The following is a 24,767-nucleotide window of genomic DNA, read 5'->3' as shown; positions in this document are numbered from 1 at the left end:
ACGCACCTCTGAGGGGCTACAAGGTCTGCAGTATTACATCCCAAGGCATTCCATCCCTTTGCTAGAGGGGTAGGCAATTCATTTCAAAACAAAATCAAAAAGCCATTCAAAAAGAGGCTCTTTCATTTCGGTTCATTTTGAAATGCAATGGAACAAAGGTATCAAGGAAATAATTTTGCTCCTTTCATTGGCTGTTTAAGGGCTCATTTTGCATAGCTTCAGTAGAGGTGTCTACTGCAGGCTGGTGAGGTAAATGCTCCGACGCTCATAGGAATTCTATGAATGTCAGAGCATATACCTCGCCAGCCTGTGATAGAAACCTCTGCTTCAGCTATGTAAAAACCAGGTGGTCTCAGGATTCAAGGATCTCCCATGTGAAGAGCGTCTAAGCAGACTGCAGCTATATTCTCTCGAAGAACGCAGAGAGAGAGGAGCCATGATAGAGAGACGTTCAAATATCTTACAGGCCGTATCGAGGTGGTGGAAGATATCCTTTTTCTTACGGGTCCCATGGCAACAAGAGGGCATCCGCTCAAACTCAAGGGTGGGAGATTTCATGGTGACATCAGGAAGTACTTCTTCACCAAAAGGGTGGTCGATTGTTGGAATGGCCTTCCACGTCAGGTAGTTGAGGCCAGCAACATGCTCGACTTCCAAGAAACGATGGGATAAACATGTGGATTCACTTCGGGGAATTGCTTAGGGGGAGTGTTCTTTTAAGGGGAGGGTTCTTTTGAGTGGGCAGACGTGTTGGGCCCATGGCCCTTTTCTGCCGTTATACTCTATGTTTCTAAGTCTTTTAAGGACTAAGAAAAAAACCAGAAAACACGATGGTAGATATGAAAGGCAATCTGTCTAGATAGCAGGTGTTGTGGAACTGGCCAGGACCATCCAATAATGTTCAGCAACACGAGCTGGACAGCGCGTAGCAGACCGTGGGGAGAGCAGGAGCAGAATTACTAGAGGCCTAAAAATTCTCATGTGGTGTCATTTTCCATGTCGTTTACAGGAATGTTTGTGGTGTGGGGGGGAGGGGGGAGTTTCAGGCATTTCTCCTTCTTTTACTAAGGCAAGCTAGCCAATTTAGCACGTGCTAACCGATTTAGCATGCGCTAATCAATTTAGCGCGCTAAATGCTAACACGTCCATAGAATATACTGGGCATGTTAGCATTTAACACACGCTAATCTTTAGTGCACGCTAAACTGGTTAGTGCGCCTTAGTAAAAGGACCCCTTCGTTTGGTTACAAAAGCAATGTCATCGCGTGCACTTCTTGAGAAAGAGCGCACACTTTTCACAAAGACTAAGCACTTTTTGCAAAGCGTGCAAACTCTTTTCTGAGAATGTGTGTACTTGTACTGTTCACACATGCACGATGGTTTGCACCCCTTCTTTGATCCTCCTGCCCCTCATCCCCCTCCCCCCCCCACCTGCCATCACTACCACACACTGACAGATGCTCACCAACTACGGAACAAGGAATCACAAATTAGAAATTAAAATATACAGAGAAAAATGGAACTGGAGACCTCAAAAAGTTAAATTTAGCATGTACGCCAACACTGGAGAAATTAAAATAGAAACCTATTTCCTCTTGTACTGAACACAATATTAAGACATCTGCCATGCATATTTTCCAAAGCTAAATTATTCCAGTTATAAATTCAAAATATATATACTTTTTTTCTATCTTTCTTATCTGGACATTTTATTTTTTTCATCATGGTGAACCCAGTTTCTCTTTTCTGCTTTCCTATCTGTCTTCTGCTAATTCTCCTTCTAGTGTCTACTGCTCCTTTGTCTTTTCTACTCCCTCCTATCTTGTTCTATTCCCTCACTAGACCTGTCTCTGACTTACTGTATATACTCAGATATAAGTCGATCCGAATATAAGTCAAGACCCCCCATTTTCCCCCCCCAAAAGGAGGAAAAATGGTTGAATATAAGTCGGACGGCTTAATATTCAAGTACTCTGCCCTGCCAGGATCTGCACCCAGCCTCCTTTCCTCCCTCTCATGTCAGGCTCTGCACCCACCCCCTCCCTGACAGACACTGCATACAGCCCCCTTCCCTCCCTGCCCTGCCAGGCTCTCCACCCTATCCCTCTCCCTTCCAGGCTCTGCACCCTGCCCCCCCCCTCCCTGCCTTGTCCATTGTACCTCCTGTCTGTCATGTACCTGGAATCCCTGGTGGTCCAGAGGTGTATCGGGCAGAAGCGAGCTTTCCACACTCCTAATCTCCTGCCCTGGTGCTAAACCAGTCGCTGCCGCAAATTCTGACTTCAGCTGTACCAAGCAGGAGCACGCTGTGGAACTGCTATGCAGCACCGAGCAGCTACCTGCAGTGGCGTACCAGGGGGGGGGGGGCGGTCCGCCCCAGGTGCAAGGCTCGAGGGGGTGTTCAGCTGGCCACTTACCAGGGAATAGGCTGCCGCCAGGGAAAGGCTGCCATTGCTGTCATCAGAAAGAAGCCGGCGCCGAATTCTCCCTCCCTGCTGCTTTTCTTCCCCGAGCTGAGCAACTCTAGCCATCCGACGTCAATTCTGACGTCGGAGAGGACGTTCTGGGCCAGCCAATCGCTGCCTGGCTGGCCCAGAACGTCCTCTCCGATGTTAGAATTGACGTCGGGCAGCCAGAGTTGGTCGGCCCGCGGGAAAAGAAGGAGGGCGAATTTGGCGTCGGCCTGTTTCCGATGGTCAGTGGCAGCCTTTCCCCGGTGGTGGTGGCAGCATGGTGGTGGTAGCGGCGGTGGCATGGGGAGGGAAGGGAGAAAGAAAGAAAGGGGGGGAGCCAGGGAGCCAGAAAGAAAGCAAGGAGGGGGACAGGGATCCAGAAAGAAAGAAAGGGGGCAGGGTGAAAGAAAGAAAAAAATGGGGCATGGGGAAAGAGAGAGAAAGACAGACATAGAGAAAGAAAGGGGGCATGGAGAGAGAAAGAAAGAAGGGGGCAGGATGAAACAAAGAAAAAGTTGGGGGAAGGAATGAAGTCTGGAGGAGAGGAAGCATACAGGAGGCTGAAAGAAGGGAAGAAATATTGGATGCACAGTCAGAAGAATAAAGTGCAACCAGAGACTGATGAAATTACCAAACAAAGGTAGGAAAATGATTTTATTTTCAATTTAGTGATCAAAATGTGTCCGTTTTGAGAATTTATATATGCTGTCTATATTTTGCACTATGGGCCCCTTTTACTAAACTGCAATAGCAGTTTTTAGCGCAGGGAGCGTCGAGAGCAGCGTGGGGCATTCAGCGCAGCTCCCTGCGCTAAAAAACGCTATCACAGTTTAATAAAAAGGGAGGGGGTATATTTGTCTATTTTTGTATAGTTGTTACTGAGGTGACATTGCATAAAGTCATCTGCCTTGACCTCTTTGAAAACCCGCGGAATATAAATGATAATTAACATTTTCTCTGCGTACAATGTGCTTTGTGTTTTTAAAATTTTATTGTTGGTAGATCATTTTGACTTGGCCACATAGGTGAGGGAGGGGAGCTGCTTAAAGACATCTAGTAATCCTTTCAGGCTTGACTGTGCAGGGAATTATTTTTGTAAAATCATGTTTTGTTATGTGACTGGCATTGTTTAGACTTTAATTTCTATGAATGAATAGAATGAAAATGATATAAAATTACTTGCTTGTTTTTATGTGCGTGCGCTGAAGGAAAGTGGAGAGAGAGTGGGCTGAGGATGCTGAAGGGAAATGGGGAAGAGAGAGTGGGGAGAAGACGCTGATTTATAAATTGACAATTGTACAGAATATTATTTCTTTTTATACTTTAATATAATAAGTTCAATATAAAACAATTCAAGGCTTGTGTGGATGGAATCAGGTGGTTTGTGGAGATGAGGACCGAGTTTACGGGGATTAGTCCAATAAAATGGTATTTTCATATTTCTCATTATTTGTTTTATTTTTATTTGTTAATTTGTAAAGTGGTGATTGTTATGTATCAGTTTTTCAAATTTACATCTACTGTCTTTATATTTTGCACAATATTAGAGGACATGTATTACTGTTTTTGTGGTATTGTGGTGTTGCATTGTATGCAGAGTCTGGTTTCTTGGCAGTTCAGTTTAACTTTTGTCTACATATTTCTATTTTTAGTTTGTGATTATTCCATATTGGGCAAAGGTGTATCTGTCTGTGTGTATGAAAGGGACATGGCTTTCTGATAGCATCGACTGTACTGGATCAATTGACTGTGCAGGATCTGGTTTGTTTAGTTTTACAATGTATGTATTGGTGTTCTAGTGCTCACTGCAGTGTTTAAGATGCTGCCTTTTCCTAGGTACACTCTTGTTGTGCGATATGTAGATTGTTACTAAAAATCATATTTTTCATATAGATGGGGGGGGGGGTCAAAAAATGATGGGCCCCGGGTGTCACATATGCTAGGTACGCCACTGGCTACCTGAATGGCTCCCATGAATTCTCGCAGGACTCACCGCAGCCATTCAGGAAGCCTTTCAGCGCCAAAGCATGCTCCTGCTTGGCACAGCTGAAGCCAGAACTCGCTGCAGTGACCGTTTTAGCAGCAGGGCAGGAGCGCAGAAAGATTGCTCTTGCCAGCTATGCCTCTGGACCACCAGGGATTCCAGGTATGCGGCAGAAAGGACATACAATGGGCAGGGCAGAGAGGGGGGAAGGCAGTGTGTAAAGCCTGGAGGAGGCCTGCAACAAGTCGGGGGGGGGGGGGGGGCTTGGCCCGAATATAAACCAAGACCCCCATTTTGGGCCGATTTTTGGGCCCCAAAATCTCAGTTTACATTTGAGTATACTGTATATGGTATATTTCCTTTTTAGCTCTTTCTTTCCTTTTTTCTTTTCTGCTTCTCTGTCCATAGTTCACCCTCTTTCTCATCTTCCAATTCTCCATCTCCTTCTTTCAACCTTTCCTCTCCCATATCCTATCTCACTCTTTTTCCATTATCTTATTCCTTTCCTTTTTTCTACTCCCCATTGACACATTTCTACACTCTGTATACACTGTCTTCCTCTCACTCATCTCCTTGCCATATCCTCTTTTGCCTCTCCAACATGGTTCCACCATTCCCAATGTCTCCCTTCCTCCAACTTCATAGATCAGCATCTGGTCCCTCCCTCTCCCCTCCTCCTGTTCCTTCCACTCTACCCCCCTCCCCCAGATCTTCCTGCCCCTTCTATCTTCCCCCTGCCCTTACTCCCCAAGATACAGCATCTCTCCTTCCCTCACCCCCCCCCCCCACACATTTCAGCATCTCTCTCTCTCTTTTCTGCTTCCCTCCAGCATCTCTCCATTTCTCTTCCCTTCCTTCTATTGCCATCTCTCCCTCACTCCTTTCTGCCCCTGGGTCCAACATCTCTCTCTCTCTTTTCCCCTCCTTTCTTGTATAGCATCTTTCTCTCCTCCACCCACATCTAACTTGTCCCTCTCTTTCTTCCTTTCCTTTCCCATTGTTCACTATCCCTCTCTTTTTCCCCTCTTGTATTCTGGGTACTACATGTCTCTCTTTTCCTTCCCTCCCTCCCTCCCATTGTCCACCATCTCTCTCTTTCTCTACTTCGTCCCTGGATCAAGCATTACTATCCTTCCATCAATTACTTCCAGCATTTCTCTTTCTCTACCCTCCCCTGCCCTCACCCCCTACCCCCAGCCCACTCCAACAGATGTCTGTCTTCATAGGAGTCACAGCAGTGGCAGTGATTCACATACACTTCCTGAGGCTGACCCCAAAGTCTTCCCTCTGCCAAATTCCACCCAGGCAGAAGTAGGATGCTGTGTAAGGGGACAGGACACAGCAGAGGGAAGGTTTCCAGGTCAGCCACAGGCAGCATATGTGAATCACTAACAGTGCTCCATGAAGAAAGACTGGGTAGACTGGGAGAGGGTGGGAGATGCCAGTCCACTGGGGCATCCCATAGCTGTGGGACTCAGTTTCCCCTTCTCCCCAATGTTGGCCCTAACAAGGGTGCACAACTGCTATATGGGCCTGAACTCAAATTGGATAGGCCTAGGCTCACCCAGGCCTCCTGTGTTCAGGAAGGGGTTATTTATTCTAACATAATGTTCTTATTAAGAAAGGTTTGGACAAATTCCTGGAGGAAAAGTTCATAGTCTGTTATTAAAAAAGACATGGGGAAAGCCACCGCTTGCCCTGGAGCGGTAGCATGGAATGTTGCTATTCTTTGGGGTTCCAAAATCTTGCTATTCTTTGAGATTCTGCCTGGAATCTTGATACTCTGGGGTTCTAGAATCTTTTGTCACTCTTTGGGATTCCGGAATATTGCTACTCTTTGGGTTTTGGCCAAGTACTAGTGACCTAGATTGGTCACCGTGAGAACGGGCTACTGTGCTTGATGGACCATTGGTCTGAACCAGTAAGGCTATTCTGATGTTTGTAGGTTCTCATATGTCTCTTAACTCTCAATGTCTTGAAAGTGTATCCCTATGTGTCCTTGTACTGTTGGATTTCTGTACACTCTGTGTTGCACTCGCTAATAAAAATTATTCCCCCCCCAAAAAAAAGAACCTACGTCATACCTGCTCTGGAGACTTTGCAGTAGTTTGTTTCCTTGTTTATGCCTCTCTACCACCATTTGCACCTTTTCCATTTTGCCTTCCAGAACCGATTTGACCATACTTGAACAAAATGAAGAGTGACCTGAGTTTACAAAAAACAAACAAACAGAAATAGAAATATTTAGAAAGGTTTAATACGCAGCTTTTTAAAAAAATTTCTAATCTCATCATAGTAATACAATTCCTCAGTTAGGGGTTCTGATTACAAAAATTATAAATCAGATACTAGTCTGCTTGTGCATGCCTCTCCATGACCACTGAAAGCTACACGCAGGGGGGAAATGGTGCATATTACCCCCCTCCCCCCCCCCACACATAGTCCTTTTAAATCACTGCTCCCACTGTAGATAACATGTATTTAACTCTCCAATCGTTCCCCTGTCCATGATTTCCTCCACCAATCCCCACAGTAGGCATCAGAGCCCCCCTATCCCAAACAGCCAATGCTTTTGTTGGGATGGGAGTAGGTAGCCATTGTCAGGGGAGTGATTGGAGAGTTGGATATAAGAACATAAGAATAGCCTTACTGGGTCAGACCAATGGTCCATCAAGCCCAGTAGCCCGTTCTCACGGTGGCCAATCCAGGCCACTAGTACCAGGCCAAAACCCAAGAAGTTGCAACATTCCATGCTACAGATCCAGGGCAAGCAGTGGCTTCCCCCATGTCTTTCTCAATAATAGACTATGGACTTTTCCTCCAGGAACTTGTACAAACCTTTCTGAAAACCAGCTATGCTATCCGCTCTTACCACAACCTCTGGCAACGCGTTCCAGAGCTTAACTATTCTCTGAGTGAAAAAAATTTCCTCCTATTGGTTTTAAAAGTATTTCCCTGTAACTTCATCAAGTGTCCCCTAGTCTTTGTAATTTTTAACGGAGTGGAAAATTGATCCACATGTACCCATTCTACTCCACTCAGGATTTTGTAGACTTCAATCATATCTCCCCTCAGCCTTCTCTTTTCCAAGCTGAAGAGCCCTAACCATTTTAGTCTTTCCTCATACGAGAGAAGTTCCATCCCCTTTATCATCTTGGTCACTCTTCTTTGAACCTTTTCTAGTGCCACTATATCTTTCTCGAGATATGGAGACCAGAATTGAACGCAATACTCCAGATGAGATTACACCAGGGAAATATTTTTAAAACCAACAGAAGGAAATATTTTTTCACTCAAAGAATAGTTAAGCTCTGGAACATGTTGCCAGAGGATGTGGCAAGAGAGGTTAATGTAGCTGGTTTTAAGAAAGCTTTGGACAATTTCCTGGATTGGTAGCATGGAATGCCAGGTACTAGTGACCTGGATTGGCCACCATGAGGACGGGCTATTTCGGCTTGCTGGACCATTGGTCTGAACCAGTATGGCTACTCTTATGTTCTTAAGTGTAGGACAGTCAAGCTATTGTGACATCACCGATGATGATAGCTCTTAGACATTGGTGGAATGAGGCATTATGACATCACAGCTCTGAAATGTTGCTACTATTTGGGTTATTGACCAGGCTACTGTGGGTAAATGGACCATTGGTCTGACCCAGTAAGGCTGTTCTTATGTTCTTACAAAGTTACCTCAGAGGGTGTTAGTATAACCAGACCAATCTGATCCACAAAGTACAATTTCCTCTCCAGCTCATATCTAGTTTCAGGTTTATTTATAATTTGATACTATCACAGATTAACCTGCCACATAAGGAATAAGGGTAGAACTACAATAAATGGAAAAAAAATAAATAAATAAGGGAAATACAATTGGGAGGGTTAAATATATAAATGATGCATCCTGTATATTAAAGAAAAGTTGAAGAACTGGCATAGTGGTTTAACCTTTTCCTATCGTAATAAATTTTACGTTACGCTGGTTCCAATCGTAATTATTTTAGCAAAGTTTTGTATTATTCACCGTTATCATTTACGGCTATTGTAAACACAATGTCCCAATAGATGGGACAAATGATAGGTAGAAGGTGTACTATATGTCCCATGTCATGGGACATACGATAGCAACAACATTTTTTGGAATGTCCCATTATCCAGGACACACAATAGGAAAAGGTTAATCTTCAAAAGCATCCCTATAGTGTTGCTAGATAAGACGGGCAACCCAGTCCAGAGCCCATAAAAACGACCACACCATAAACTTCAGACACAATCTAATGATGACCAAAGCAACTTAAATACAATTGTCATTACTGAATCAAACACTTTTCCCCTACGACGTCTTGCTGCAATTGCTTTATCAGCAAGCTCTATAATTAGTGTATTGCATGACCAGTTACGCTAATCAACAATATTAGTGCTGCCAAAGCCCACCTATAATAAAGTTCTTCATTTCTTCATTACGGATGACATCCATGGCTGTCTGGTTTCTGTTATCTTTATCATGCAAGTCACATCCCCATTCAATTAGAAGCTGGTAAATAGAAGCATAAAGAAATGTGTCAGAATCAATGAACCAGTTTCCGGTTGGGCAATAAAACCATCAAAGTAAAATATGGGGAAACAGGTGCTCATTGGACTCGAGTATTTGAAGATATGGTAGGAGTACGTAGTGTTGAGTGGAAGGAACGGCCTTCTCGTGTTTTCTCGGTGAGGAATATCTGAAAATTGGAGGCTTTATTTAAGAAAAGCAAACTATATCTAGTTTACTGTTTCCAAACCTAAATTGATTTTGTTTTTCTTGTTGTTCAATTTATTTCTTGGATTCGATATAGCACCCTTCTGTATATACCAACCAAAAGGGTAATTGGACAAACCTAATACAGGTAGAAAATCCTTTATCCAAAGTTCTGAAAACTGAAAAGCTCTGGAAACCGAAACTTGACACTAACCGGAAGCAGAAACCAGCGCAGGGGCATGCATTTCTCCTGATCCGTGCAAAAATTTTATGCATATTACAGAATGCAGGGGATTCACGCCTAATATAGGTTCCAGGATTTAAACCAGGGTTTTGTTGCTATAAATGCTCGTATATAAAGGTAGGCGTGGATTCTGGCATTAATGTACTGATTCTACAAATGGCGCCTGCCAATCATCCACTGTCGATTATAGTAGTGGCCTTGGTGCCAGTAGGCATTGAAACCTTAGGTGCACTCCCATTTACGCCAGGGTTTTCTTGGTCTAAATAAGTGTGCTTATATTAGGCGCACATCGGCACCTAAGTCAAACCACTCCCAAAATCCACCCCTAACCACACCTACTTTCTGGAAGGCACCTCAGAGTAGACGCCTACCTCAAAGTAGATGCCTACTGAGTTGGGTGCCTACCGTCTGATTATGTCTTTTAATTGTTTTTAATGGCGCTTTTCAATTATCAGTGCTGACTAACGGCCTCTTTTACAAAGCCACGCTAGCGGCTGTGCTGCGCTAATGGCCCCGAAACCCATAGAGATTCAAAGGGCTCCAGGGCCATCGCCACACGGCTTTGTAAAAGAGGCAGTAAGTTAGGCACCTAGATCAGCTAGGTGCAACAATGTAGGGCCCAGATTCTTGAACCGGCTCCAAATTTCTACGCACCGGTAAAAATGCTGCCCAAACAGCATTTTTAACTGAGATTTGAGGTGCATACCGGCCCTAGAACATTGGCACCAGAATCGCGCCCGCGTAGGCATTTTAGGCTGCTAAATGCCTAAGTAGGCGTGACCAATGCTGGAAGTAGCGTTAGGCGGCCTAAAGTGCCTAGGTAAGCATAATTCATGCAAAGACAGGCACCAGAAATGTAGGCCTGGAAAACCCTGGCCTACATTTCAGGCGTCTATCTTTCACGTCGGCACGATTCCAAAACCGGCGCCAATGCATGACCGATACACAATCGGCAGGCGCTTTTAAGGTGGCCACCGATATCGTCACCGGTTCGAGAATCCGGGCCTAGATGCCTAACTTCAGGAACTGTTTATAGAATCTGGGCCTAAGGGCTATTCTACAAACAATGCCTAACTCTGAGCGCCATGTATAGAATTTGGTCCGTCTTTCTCCTCCTTCACTATCACAGAATCACTGCTATACAAGTCGAAATAGCACCTCTCAGTCATGAAGCGTGCAGGACCTACCTTGCAAATATTTCGATGATAACTCTGAACAGCCAAAAAGAATGGTGTGTGGCCACATTTGTTCTTTGTGTTTACCAAGGCTCCATTCTCCAACAAGAGCTCTACCGTTTCCTAGTAAGCAAAAGTGACATGATGTTAGCCCTGCAGTCCTTTTCACTCTGTAGTCTGCATCACAGAGACTCGTGGGGTGTTGTATTACAGGTTTCCACTGCTTTTCCACTCTCTGGTGGGGGTTTTTTTTTTTCAAAGCTCGATTATTGATTATTGTAACTCATTGGCCTTAATTGGTCTTCCTTAATATCAGCTTTGTCGACTTCAGCTTGTGCAAAATTCTGCACTTCATTTATTCTATCATCATTCTAAGTTTGACCATATTATTCCGTTGCTCAGGTCCGAACATGTACTTTCTATTGCTTATAAAATTCCTTCTAAACGCACCATACTTTCTTTTCAAATTCAGTCTTTGGGTCTTTCTTCTTTTTTGGCTAGTCACTTGGTTCCTTATTTTCCTCAAAGGAATCTTTGTTCTTCTCAGCAAAGCCTATTGGCTGTTCCTTCTTTTAGACAACTATTTTTGGATGTTAACAGAGATTCTTGGTTTTTCGGTAATGGTTCCTATCTTGTGGAATTCTCCCCCCCTATATTTAAGGGTTGAAACACCATTCCAAAATGTCAAGTCACAATTAAAAGGCCTATTATTTTACAATGGCTTTCGAGTCTACATCTTCAGAATTTCATTTTTGCTTAATCCGGAACAGTTTTCACTTTTTCCTTCTACCTTTTGTTGTTTTCCTTCCCTTTATACCTGTAATAGGGTTGCCATATGGCTCCAGAAAAAGGAGGACGGATCGAGGCATCCGGGTTTTGCTTCCATTGCTTTCAGTAGAAGTAAAACCCGGATGTCTCGATTCATCCTCCTTTTTCTGGAGCCCTATTGTAAATTTTTCCCTACCTCCCTTTTCCCATTTGTGTCTGTCCGTTTTTGGTCTTTTTTTTATTTATGTTTTTAGAAATTATCCCCTTTGCTTTTTATATTCTAGACCACTTAGGGCTCCTTTTACGAAGGCGCGTTAGGGCCTTAACGCGTGGAATAGCGCGCGCTAGCTGCTGCCGCCTCCTCTTGAGCAGGCGGTAGTTTTTCGGCTAGCGCAAGCGCTAATCCAGCGCATGCACTAAAAACGCTAGCGCACCTTCGTAAAAGGAGTCCTTAGTTGTAACTATTTTCTATTAATATTTGCACTATATCAAATCAACTAAACTGAAACGGCCGTGGTACAAAACTTGTACCGAATATAAAGCCCTATTTTCGACGCGGCATTCACACTTCCCCCAAGTGTTTTACTAAAGGCTCCACACAATGTGGAGCTTTTCGTAAACTGCGTAGAAGGATGCCAACAAATGCACATGTATTTGCTGCAAGTTCAACAGGCGCTTCGATCTCACAAAACTATGGCCCGCGCTAACTAAGCCACGGTAGAGATTTCTACCAACAGCCCAGTGTGCTAAATGCTCCAACGCTCCTATGAGCTCCAGGCTGGGATAGAAACCTCTACCGCATGCTTAGTAAAAAGGGAGTATATCTCTATACATGGTGCCTAACTGTGCCTAACTTGAAGGCACTGGTCTGCGTGGCAAACTTAGACATTACAAAGAGTCGTTGAGGTAGGTGCTGGTAGGAATAGTTAAATGTCAGACAGCGCCTTGATTTAAGTGTCGCTAGGCATCATGGGGATATCCATGTGGCTCAGTGGTTAAAGCTACAGCCTCAACACCCTGAGGTTGTGGGTTCAAACCCACGCTGCTCTGGGCAAGTCACTTAATCCCCCCATTGCCCCAGCTTCATTAGATAGATTGTGAGCCTACCATGACAGACAGGGAAAATGCTTGAGTACCTGAATAAATCCATATAAACCATTTAGAGTCTCCCTGGGAGACCACAACAGAGTAGAAAATTGACTAAATAAATAGTGTGAAAAGTTTCAGCCTCTGATAAGCAGAGCTGGTATTGTGACATCATAATGCCTCATTCCACCAATAAGAGCCAACCTCATCAGTGATGTCACAATGGCTTGAATGTTCCATACTTGGCTCACTTTTACTACATTTTGATTTCTAGAGTGGCGCAGTGGTTAAAGCTACAGCCTCAGCACCCTGAGGTTGTGGGTTCAAACCCATGCTGCTCTTTGTGACCCTGGGCAAGTCACTTAATCCCCCCATTGCCCCAGATACGTTAGAATGATTGTGAGCCCACTGGGATAGACAGGGAAAAATGTTTGGGTACATGAATAAATTCATGTAAATCAGAACGGTGTAGAAAACTGAATAAATAAATCAGTTCAATTATCAATTACATTATTATTTTTAAATCAGTTTATAATGGTGTGGTCAATTACCACGCTGTTTAATCAATTTAAAAAAAAAAATACCTGAGCATGGATTTAAGTGAGACATAGCTAAACGTCTGCAATTAGGATACCGTTTATATAATCTGGCTCTAATTGCTCCCTCTTAACAGCCCAGTTCCTGTTCTTGAAAATGAAGACTGGCCCAGTTTCTTGGGGGTACAAAATGAGAGGAGGGCTCTTTGATTAAGGCAACATCATCCAATCTATATTTCTCTACAGGATGAAAGATGTGTAAGCAGTGAAGCCAAGCACAGAGTTACTAGATTTTTCCAAAGGAAAATATGGACCTATGGCCACACCCCCAGGCTTGCCCAGTTCCGCGCCATTCTGCCTGCGTCACGCCCCATTCTGCAACCCTCGCAACCCCGCCCCAGACAGCGTCCGTGCATACGCAGATGCCCCATTCCGACGCGATTTTGACGAGAAGCTTGACAAAGTGCCGGCTTTTGAAAAGCCGTCCGGACCCCCGGACATGTCCTCAAAAGAAGGACATGGCCAAGGAAATCTAGACATCTGGTATGCCTGGCCAAGCATGCATTCGTTGCAATTTGGGATAATTCTCTTCCCTGGTGCAAACTAAAAAGACTTACCGAGCACCCAATCTGGCAAGCGTAGTGCAGTGCTGTGTTGCCTGAAGAAGGTTCCCTGAAGTTAATGGCTTCGGGGAAGGCGTCCATAAAGAAAAAGAGCAAATTCTTGACTGCAGGATGATCACGCACTTTCACGGCTCTGAGCAGCTGCTCGTGCCAGGGGGCATTAGTTCCTGGAAAGACTTGGTACAGAAAGCTGCAAAAGAAAGAGTACTTTCAGATCTTATGGCATATTTAGATGGCTTGCACACGCTCTTTCGCTGTTAAGGATCACTTGATATTTCCATGGAAACCTAGTAACGCTCCGAAGAAAAAAACTCAACATGCAGACAAAATCACAGAAATCCCCAGTGCATGAATGCTTACAAATGGTCCAATTGCTTAACATTTACCACATGTTGCTGCTGTTCAAATGTTATCAGAATTGGGGGGATAATCAGTGGCACAATGTGTGAGGGGGGCGGTCCTCACTGGTTGTGGTCTTGGTAGGGGCTCCGGCGCCTGCCCTCCACCCCAACTCGCTCCTTCCTGACCCCTACCCCTTCCCTCGTACTGCTTTCCCTGTGCGAGCAGGATGACGAACTTGCTGCCTGTGTCGGTGTCACCTCCCTCCGTGCCCAGGAAGTGACGTCAGCGGGATAGCCAACACAACGCGGGCAGCAAGTTTGTCATGTTACTCGCGCCTGGAAAATTAAGCCACAGGGGAAGGAAAGGGGGGCATGTGGCGGGGGGAGGGTTGGGAAGGTGCAGGGGGGTGGAGAAGAGGGCGGGGGAGGGGGGCCATTCATCCTCGCTACACCACTGGGGATAATTTTACAAAGAAGCTCCCTTCTTGATGTACTGGTCTTTTGTTTTTATAGAATATACAATTACCGAATCAAGGGGGTCCTTTTGATAAGCTGCAACAAAACGTGGACTTAGCAAGCCCTTGTGAGGGTTTTAACCGCTACTGTAAAATGGCTGATTCTCAGTTGGTTGGTTGGTTGTTTTTTTTATTAATGATCATGTGCTAATGTTGCTATTAGCATGTGGCCATTAAAAAATATATTGCATGAGCACTTACCGTCGCCCATTTTGCAGCCAGTAAGGCCCGGATTCTCTACGGGGTACCGATATCGGCATCCTCCTAAAAAGCGGCCACCAATTGTGTGTCACTCATTTTGGAATCGTTAAATTTGCAGGCACTACAGCAAACCAAGGGATTTTAATGACGATTTTAGAGCATTGGGGCCCAAGTGTATAGCCCTCAATGGAGACTACTTTGTTTATCTTGGGTTTTGTACCAGACTTTTCAAACCACCCTCGTATTTCCCACCCAGTTAGCACAATGGTTGCTAACTACTTAGCATCTCTAAATCTAAATCTTCAAAATGTTCTACAGAGAAAAAGAGGGGCATTTTTGATAGGACATCTAAGTCTGAGTTTGGACTTTTTGGGAAAGACGTCCAGAAATCCAGTAGAGAAAATGTCCGTTCTCAAAATAGTAAAACATCTATTTTTTTTTTGTTGTTTTTTGGAATGACCTATTTAGACGATTTGGTCCTTAGTACGTCTATCTTTTTTGGCCATTCTCAAATATAAAGACATCCACATGAAAAACACACAAAAGCCAGCTTTTCGGACATTCAAGCAGCTAGCATTCTTAGCAAACTGTTCACAGACAGCTGAGCATTCCTCAGCACAGTAGAAGGATTACTGCAGAGAATGTCATATTAAAAGTCCCAGGGACAGATGTCACTTTAACTTGCTTCTAACGCAGGGGTAGGGAACTCCGGTCCTCGACAGCCGTATTCCAGTCGGGTTTTCAGGATTTCCCCAATGAATATGCATTGAAAGCAGTGCATGCAAATAGATCTCATGCATATTCATTGGGGAAATCCTGAAAACCCGACTGGAATACGGCTCTCGAGGACCGAGTTCCCTACCCCTGTTCTAACGTATGGTGAATCCTCCCAAACCCACCCAAAACTCTGTACCCACCTGTACACAATAGCCCTTATATCTGTAGGTGTCATCTTAATGTAGGTACAGTAGGTTTTGGACAGCTTACCAATAGAAGCAAGTTCAATGGACATCTGTATTTAGAACTTTTAATGTGAAATTCACTCCAGTAACCTCTGCTCGCTGGGCTCAAATGTCTCTGTTAACATCTGAAGCTGCTTGGGCTGAGAACGTTTCAGCACTCCCTCATAATACATGCTAAAATGTACTGGATTTTTCTTTTTTAACATCTTTGGGTGGTGGGAGGAGGTTGGTGACCACTGGAGGAGTAAGAGGGGTCATACTTTAATTTCTCCAGTGGTCATCTGATCAGTTTGGGCACCTTTTTAGCATTTAGATGCTATTAAAACAGGTCTAGCTCCAAACATCTAAAACAACCCAGAACCTTTTGTTAAAGGTTGATTAAGCCCGAGGAGCGTCAAAGTCCTAAGCCCGCCCTGAGCTTGCCCTAAACACACCTCTAAAATGCCCCCTTATGATTTAGACACCCTGGAGCCAAAACAACCTTCTTTTAAGGGAATTAAATCTACTGGGAAGCTCAGTCAATCTTTTGTTTTCAAGTTGGTAGAGATCTGGAATAAACTCCCTGACTCCATCAGGATTATAGGCCATCGGTAACTATTTCACAAGATCCTGAAAACTTTGTTGTTCTCGCAATCCTTAGATGATTTAATCGCAGTCTCAACGAAATGATAATACTATAATTCTCCTTCCAAGTTTCAAGTTTCAAGTTTATTATATTGTTTGATTAAACGCTTTTAAAATTTCAAAGCGTTTTACATAAATAAAATAGAGTAGACTTACTTATACAATTACTATTCATATAAACATACTGGGAAACAAATTTGGACAAGAAGACAGCTGATAACAATAGGAAGGTGGGGAGGAAATACAATATTTATTTAAAGATTACATAAAAGGAAAACACAATGGGGAGATAAGGGAAAAAATGAGAAACCGAAAGGAAATCTGGAAAAATGAGAAATTGTAATCTGTCAGTTAAAAGCTTCTTTAAAAAGAAGACATTTAAGATTCTTTTTAAATATTTTTAAATCCTGTTCTAATCTTAAGTATAATGGAAGAGAATTCCATAACATTGGTGCCGTAACGGAGAAAATTGAAGCACGGCGGGTTCCTATAATTTTAAGAGAGGGGACATTTAAAGTACATTGTGAAGATGATCTGAGAGTTCTAGATGAACTGTATGGGATCAAGAGCCTATCTATGAAAGCAGGAGTATTGGATTTTAATGTCTTGAAAACTAAAAGAGCTATTTTGAAAGTAATCCTATATGAAATTGGCAACCAATGAGCACTTTGAAGTAAGGGTGTGACGTGATCAAATTTTTTGGAACCTGAGATTATCTTTATTGCAGTATTTTGCACGAGTTGAAGACGCCTTATATCCTTTTGGTAAACCCCTTTTAATAATGAATTACAATAATCCAATTTTGAGATAACTAATGAGTGGATCAGTGTATTAAGAGAAAATGAATCAAGAAGGGGAGCAAGTGAACGGATCATTCTTAATCTGTAAAACAGTTTTTAACCGTAGCACTGATATGTCCTCGAAAAGTAAGATTGTTACTCTTGATTCTTTCTCCATGTACTCTAGTCTTAATTATATGTAAACCGAGTCGAGCTCCAGTGGGAGATGACCCGGTATACAAACCAAAGATTTAATTAGATTAGATTAGAAAGATGTCTAGAAAGTCTGTTTTGAGAATGCCCACTTGGACGTTTTGACTAGTAAAAGCTCCATGTGCTGGCTTATGCTGTCTTTTGGACATCTATCATTTTTGAAAATGAGCCTGAATGTGATGTTTGAAGGACAACAGATCAATCAATTATTCAAATACTTACAGAGAATTTGCCTTCAGAACCTTGTTCTTTGACTTGGTTTCAAAAAACAGCTAGAAAACAAAACGCCAATTTAGAGACTAGAAAGACAACAATATGGCCCATATTCTTTGAACATAGGGTTACCAGAGGTCCGGATTTACGCGGACATGTCCTCTTTTTAGAGGACACGTCCAGGTGTCCGGACAGTTTTTTAAAACCCGGCACTTTGTCTGGGTTTTAAAATGCTTCCGCCTTGGGACTGCGTCGGGAGGGCCTCTGCGCATGGGTGGATATAACACGGCGATGTCACGGGCATGGGTGGACGCGTGGGGCATCATCGTGTCATACCTGCGCGTGCGCCGATGCCTTCCCGATGCGGCTCCGAGCACGAGAACAGATTGAAGGGGCGGGGCTGATGGGTGAGGCTGGGGCAGAATAGGGCGTGACTCGGCCAGAATGGGGCGGGGCTGGGTGGAATGGGGGCGGGCCTGAGGTGGGCCTATGGGTCCGGATTTTATAATCATAAAATCTGGTAACTCTATATAAACGGCACCTTAACATAGGCGCCGGTAGGTGTCCTACTGGTCCCAATGTTTAAAATGGTACTTTATAAAAGTTTCAAGGTGCCTACCAGCAGCGGAATCGCGCCTCCAGAGGTGCCCCCTGGTGCCTGACACTACTGTAAGCATGGCTAATGCTGGAAGTAGCATTAGGCACTGGTAGGTAACTCCAAAAGTGTGATTCACTTCAAAGGTAGGCGCCAGAAATGTAGGCCTTGAAAACCCTTCTCTACATGGCGCTGTCACATGATTGCCATGCAATCAGCGGCCGCCAACAACAGCTGCATTTAGAGAATCTGGGCCTATATGTTTACCATTCTTTAAAATATTCAGTTAATCCCAGAAGGTACCTGGAAGCCCACACGGACATTCGAGTCCACTTCAATTGACTCGCTTGTTGGAAGATTCAAGAGGTTCCTCACCGCTAGTTTAAAAATAAATAAATAAATAAATGAAGAGAAAGCGAAACGATAAGCAACGTTGATTTTTGGCCTTCTCAAACCAGTTTGGGGATGTCAGATAGATGCATGCATGTTGGCATACTAATGTGGATAAAATGCCAAGCAATTAAGCAAGCCTTATGCAAACAACATTGATCAGATGAAGAAACATATACTAACAGCCTGTTTTACAAAGCCGCACTGCAACAGCCCCGAAGCCCTTTAAATCTCTATGGGCTTCAGGGCCGTTACTGCGCAGTTTTGTAAAACAGGCCCTAAATCTCTTCTTTTTTTAAATGAAAAAGTACATCAAGCACTTCTCAAAGTAAACAATCTAGTCCACATCAAGAAAGAAAAATGAGACATTAAACTAATATAATAAACCAAGAAATCAAGACCCAAGACATACATAGCCTGGTTATATATTACGCTATCTAATCTAAACCCTAACTAGGATAACCTCATTTCTTTTTCCTATCTAGTAACAGTCCTTCCAACTGACCTGGAAATACCCTTATATAATTAATATTAGTATCCAGAAATTTTAGGGAAAAAAATAGCCCCAAGAGCACTGAGGGCCAGATTCTGTAACCGGTGGCCGCCTTAAAAGTGGCCGCTGATCGCCTGTTAATCATTTGAAAGTTCTGATTAGAGAATCGCACCTATTCAGTCAAGATAGGCGATTGACCTATTTTCAGCTGCTTATCTTTGCAGCCAATCACGGCAGGAGAATTCCCCCCTTCCCCCTTCAGCTGAGTGGCAGGGACTCCCCAATGCCGCGATTCTGTAACAGGCGCCCAAGTCGTATTGCCTGTCAATCATTCTAGGGCACTGGTTACATGGGACTGGCCTTAGGGATCTGGCCAATCAGAGTCTTAGGCCACTCCCAGTGCATCTCAGCATGCACTGGGAAGGAGGTCTAAGACTCCAGTTGGCCCAGGTGCCTACAGTCCCTCCAATGGGAGGGACCTTAGGTGCCTGGGCCAATCAGTGCCTTAGGCCCCTCCCCAGTGCATACCAAGATGCACCGGGAAGGAGAAGGCCCACCATTCAAAAGAGGTGGGCCTGCCAGCCAGAAGGAGTGAGCATCCCTTCAGCCAGCCTACCAGAATAAGGTACAGAGGTGGGGTCCAGGGGGTGGGTTCGGGGGTTGGGGTGTTTCGGGGGTGCTAGCAGGAGGGATTGGGCATCTTTCCTGCCAGCCAGCTTGCGGTGAGGTTTAGGGATTCCCTTCTGTGGCCGCTCAGCCGATCGTGGCAAGGGTATTCCCTTCTCCCGCCCCCCATCAGCTGAGAAGCAGGGACTCCCCAAAGCCACGATTCTGTTACCGGCACCCTTGAATGATTGGCAGGCAATCTGACCTGGTGCCGATTACAGTATTGCAGCTTTGGGGAATACCTGCTGCTCAGCTGATGGGGGAGGGGGGAATTCCCCTGCCACAGTTGGCTGCTGAAGTCTAGGGTTTTGAAAAGCTTCCTGACATAATTGCATCGGGAAGGGGCATCCGCGCATGCGCGGACGCAACACAGTGACGTGACATCATTGCGCGGATGCCGTCTGGGGGCGGGACTGGGAGGCAGGACAGAGGTGGAACTGGGTGGCCATCGGTCCGGATTTTCCCAAAGGAAATTCTGGTAATCCTAACCATGTGGAGTGATGCCATCAAATTAAGCGCCATTTATAGAATCTGGCCCTAACATGGATTTATTTAAGGAAATTACGCTTGATACGATCAATTTCTAAATTTCTCGAGCCTAAATCCATCAACATATTAATTCATTCCCTGGTTATAGCTAAAATGGATTATTGTAATTCTCTCTTACTTAATAACTCACAAAAGGAAAATAGAAGACTTCAAATTATTCAAAATACAGCTGTTAAACTTATCCATAATGCCAAGAAATATGACCACGTCAAGCCTGTACTAAAATCTGGCTACACCAATCAGGATCTGCATGTCAAAGTAGCTCCTGATTGGTGTAGCCTTACTTTAGTAACAGGAAGAGGCGGTCGGAGCAGACCGCAAGTGATTTTCTGCCCCCGCCAGCGCTCCAGCTGCCCTTTCCTGCCTTTTGACAGGTGAAAAACTGCATTTGTGGGTTTTCAAAATTCATATGGTGGGGAGTACTGCATTTGGATTTTCAAAAGGCATTTGAAAAAGTACCTCATGAAAGACTTCTGAGGAAATTAGCAAGTCATGGGATAGGAGGTAATGTCCTATTATGGATTAAGAACTGGTTGAAAGACAGAAAAAAGAGAGTGGGTTTAAATGGTCAATATTCTCAATAGTGGGGGTCCCCAGGAGTCTGTGCTGGGACTGCTGCTTTTTAATATATTTATCAATGATCTAGAGATGGGAATAGTTAATGAGATAATTAAATCTGCTGATGACACAAAGTTGTTAAAATCACAAGATGATCTTGTGAGACTGGGCATCAAAATGGCAGATGACGTTTAATGTGAGCAAGTGCAAAGTGATGCATGTGGGTAACAGGAACCCGAACTATAGCTATGTGATCCTGGGTTCTGTGTTAGAAGTCACTGCCCAGGAAAAGGATCTAGGTGTCATTGTTAAGGACAAGTTGAAACCCTCAGCTCATTGTGTGGCGGCAGCTAAGAAAGCAAATAGAATGTTAAGAATTATCAGGAAAGGAATAGAAAACAAAGATGTTATAATGCCCTTGTATCGCTATATGGTACGACCATACCTTGAATGCTATGTGCAATTCTGGTTACAGTATCTCAAAAAAGATATAGCGGAATTAGAAAAGGTACAGAGAAGGGTGACAAAAATCATAAAATGGATGGGACGACTTTCTTATGAGGAAAAGCTAAAGTGGCTAGGGCTCTTCAGCTTGGAGAAAAGACGGCTCAGGGGTGATATGATAGAGGTCTATAAAATACTGAGTGGAAAGGGTAGATGCGAATCGCTTTTTCATTTTTTCCAAAAATACTAGGACTAGGGGACATGCGATGAAGCTACTAAGTAGTAGATTTAAAACAAGCCAGGAGAAAATATTTCTTCGCACAGTGTGTAATTAAACTCTGGAATTTGTTGCCTGAGAATGTGGTGAAATCAGTTAGCTTAGCAGGGTTTAAAAAAGGTTTTGGATAATTTCCTAAAAGAGAAGTCCATAGGCAGGGCAGGATTAACCAATAGGCCAAGTAAGCACGTGCCTAGAGCCCAAAATGGTCAGGGGGGCCCGATGAAGGAGGACATCAACATTGGTTTTTCTAAACGGTGACGGGCCCCTCCAGCATTGATCGGCAACGTGCCCCCCCCCCCCCCCGATCGGCAACGCCCTCCCCCCATCAACGGAAAGTAAGACAAGCAAGCAACGTGGGTAAGAAAGGCAACGGGAACTGTAATTGTGCAAGCGGTGCTGCTTGCCCAAAGTTTCCCTCTGACGCAGCTTCCTGTTTCCACCTGGGCGCATGGTGGGGTGGGGCGGGGCAGGGGGCCCAGTGTACTTGTGTGCCTAGGGGCCCTCAACGAATTAATCCTGCTCTGTCCATAGGCCATTATTGGGATGGTTTGGGGAAATCCACTGCTTATTCCTAGGATAAGAATCATTAAATCTGTTTTACTACTTGGGATCTAGCTAGGTGCTTGGGACCTGGGTTGGCCACTGTTGGAAACAGGATACTGGGTTTGATGGATCTTCGGTCTCTCCCAGTATGGCAATTCTTATATTCTTATCCATTTCTGCCAACAGTACAAACTCCTCTTATTGACTTACAACCGTGTTTCATTCTGCAGCTCCTCAGTATCTCTCCTTATACTCCTCCCCGGGAACTCCGTTCATTGGGTAAGTCTCTCTTATCTGTACCCTTCTCCTCTATGGCCCACTCCAGACTCCATCCCTTCTCCTTTGCTGCACCGTGTGCCTGGAACAGATCCTGAGTCAGTACGTCAAGCTCCGTCTTTGGCGGCATTCAAATCTAGGCCACAAGCTCACTTTTTCGAGGCTGCTTTCAACTGCCAACTCTCACTAACTTGTAAAGTGCCGTGTCTCCCTCTGTGAGAAATTCCTTGTTTTTAATTAGATTGAAAAAACTCTGTCAAGCAGGGATTATCTCTTACACGTTTAACGTACAGCGGTGCGTATGTCTGGCAGTGCTATAGAAATGCTAAGACGTAGTAGCTATTCACAAGGATTTATTATTGCTCAAGGCTAAATACTTTGCTTATTTTGAGCTTTCAATTAAGCAGCTGGTTAGGGAAGCAAAATTGATTAATTTTAAGTTATACCAGTAAAATTTACAGCATTAAGGATAAAAAAAATCCAACAACCAGCAGTTTAACAAGACTGATTTTTTAGAAAAACAATTTTGAAAGAGCTCCTAAAGGCTCTGCATGTATTTCTTCGTCATCTGTCATATCTCTGCTAGGTACAGTCCAAGCCTGAAACCCACAGTGGAGCTATACATAAGCTAGCTTCCAGGAGAAACAGTTTCAAATATAACCGTCTAAAGGTCACCTTTATTATATGTATACAAAAATGAATGTTCTGACAAAGCGAAAGGGCATATTTTTCTAGGAAGACTGGAAGGCGGAAAAGGGTCATAGTTTGTCTCTAGAGCCTAAAGACAGGTAGGACAGTATCTGGAGAATTCGAGGGTAAATCAAAAAGTAAAGGCAAAATACGGTTTACATGAATTTATTCAGGTACTTAAGCATTTTTCCCTGCCTGTCCCGGTGGGCTCACAATCTATCTAATATACCTGGGGCAATGGGGGGATTAAGTGACTTGCCCAGGGTCACAAGGAGCAGCGTGGGTTTGAACCCACAACCTCAGGTTGCTGAGGCTATAGCTTTAACCACTGCGCCACACTGTGAGCAACTGAACCTCTCACTTTTCCACATGGTCCCCATGCAAGACGACGCATTTGTCGTCTCACTCAACTAGTTTCTACATTCCTGCAGAGAAGAAGTTTTTTGGCTGTACCCGAAGCCAGGTGAGCACCACTTCCTTTACCTCATCATGGTTTGCCTTGCTCTCTATATTGCAGTGATCTACCCACGTCTCGTCGCCAATGGCTTCAATGGCTGGGAGGGTGTAGATGGGCAGGAGTAGGTTTTGACGGAGATTTTGGCAGTTGGAACCCAAGCACAGTACCAGGTAGAGCTTTGGATTATTGCCCAGAAAAAATTTAAAAATTTTAATTGAATCAGGTTGGGCAGACTGGATGGACCATTCGGCTCTTTACCTGCCGTCATCTACTATGTTAGTGAAAATTCTCTCCAGAATACTCGGATCCTCTTCACAGCATCTCAGGAACTGGGTCGCAACCTCCACACGCTGTTGCTTGTGCAGATCGGCCAGCTGTTTGGGAACCCATCGTGCGCAGACTTTCCTGTATCCCAAGCCATCGTGCATTATGGCAAATGCAGATCCATAGCCGATATCCAAATTTGCAACCAACTGGGACACTGTTATCCGTCGGTCTTCTCTAATCAAGGCGTCCACCCTGTCAATGTACTCTTGTGTGCCCAATGTTTATGGGTGACGAGAACGACCTTTGTCGGTTAGACCCGTTCTTCCCGCTTTAAACCTTTTTATCCTCTCATAAAACTTTCATTGATTTATGGTGCTATGCCCATACTGAGTCAATATCAAATAGTGAATATCCACAAGCTTCACTCCTTCTGCCCACAGAAAGCGCACTACTGCATGCTATTCTTCGATGGTGCAATCTTGCAATAGAATGTCTGTGTTTCTGACCTCACGACTGCCATGCAATTAAAGTCTAAGCACTGCACTGTGTGCGGTCAACCTATTCAACAGGCAATGCTCAAGTACATATGTTGCGTTTCACTAGCTCTGTTCTGGTTATCGTGTAATTTAACAATTGCCTTTAGTTTTTGATTCGCCCTCGTATTAATACATAGCAATGGCATTTCGTCATCTCCGTTTGCCCATTGCACAAGCAAAAAATTGATTAAGATCTTAGGTGTGATTTTGGATCATTCATTATCGCTAGAACCAAAACTTCATGCATTAATAGAGAAATCTTTCTTTTTCCGATGAGAAAATTAAGATGAATTCAAAAACTTTTCAGGGAGACCTATTGGTGCAAGCTCTATTTTAATCTCAGATAGATTACTGTAATTTAATTTTATTGGGCTGCCTCGGTCTTTTAAGGCGCCTTCACAAAGCCGTGGCAGCTAGTGATTCTCCCTCGGCAAATGCACCAAAGCTCATTCAATTCCTGTGGGTTTCGGTGCATTTACCATGGGAGAATCAATACCACGGCTTTGTCAAAAGGCCCATAATGAGGAAACTATAAACTGCCCCAAATACAGCAATACGTTTGATTTTTTTTT

At 44.0% G+C, this 24,767-nt stretch overlaps 1 protein-coding gene across 8 annotated transcripts in view; it reads right to left on the bottom strand.

Moving 5' to 3' along the window:
• Nucleotides 1–24,767, bottom strand: part of LOC117364282 — a 202,894-nt gene that overhangs the window by 101,016 nt on the left and 77,111 nt on the right. For all 8 annotated transcript variants that reach the window (XR_004540203.1, XM_033953322.1, XM_033953325.1 and 5 more), the window contains exons 12-17: nucleotides 18,350–18,423; nucleotides 17,461–17,510; nucleotides 13,598–13,793; nucleotides 10,603–10,713; nucleotides 8,868–8,967; nucleotides 6,522–6,642 (exon numbers count right to left, since the gene is read on the bottom strand). Coding sequence is in view for 7 of the 8 variants with exons in the window: in XM_033953322.1 (XP_033809213.1) it covers nucleotides 6,522–6,642; nucleotides 8,868–8,967; nucleotides 10,603–10,713; nucleotides 13,598–13,793; nucleotides 17,461–17,510; nucleotides 18,350–18,423 (652 nt within the window). In the remaining variant the exon portion in view is untranslated. The remainder of the gene's footprint in view (nucleotides 1–6,521; nucleotides 6,643–8,867; nucleotides 8,968–10,602; nucleotides 10,714–13,597; nucleotides 13,794–17,460; nucleotides 17,511–18,349; nucleotides 18,424–24,767) is intronic.

Source organism: Geotrypetes seraphini, chromosome 7 (genome assembly GCF_902459505.1).
Source record: "Geotrypetes seraphini chromosome 7, aGeoSer1.1, whole genome shotgun sequence".
Taxonomy (NCBI): Eukaryota; Metazoa; Chordata; class Amphibia; order Gymnophiona; family Dermophiidae; genus Geotrypetes; species Geotrypetes seraphini.
The sequence above is the reverse complement of the archived record's forward strand: the minus strand, read 5'-3'. Positions and strand labels throughout refer to the sequence as shown.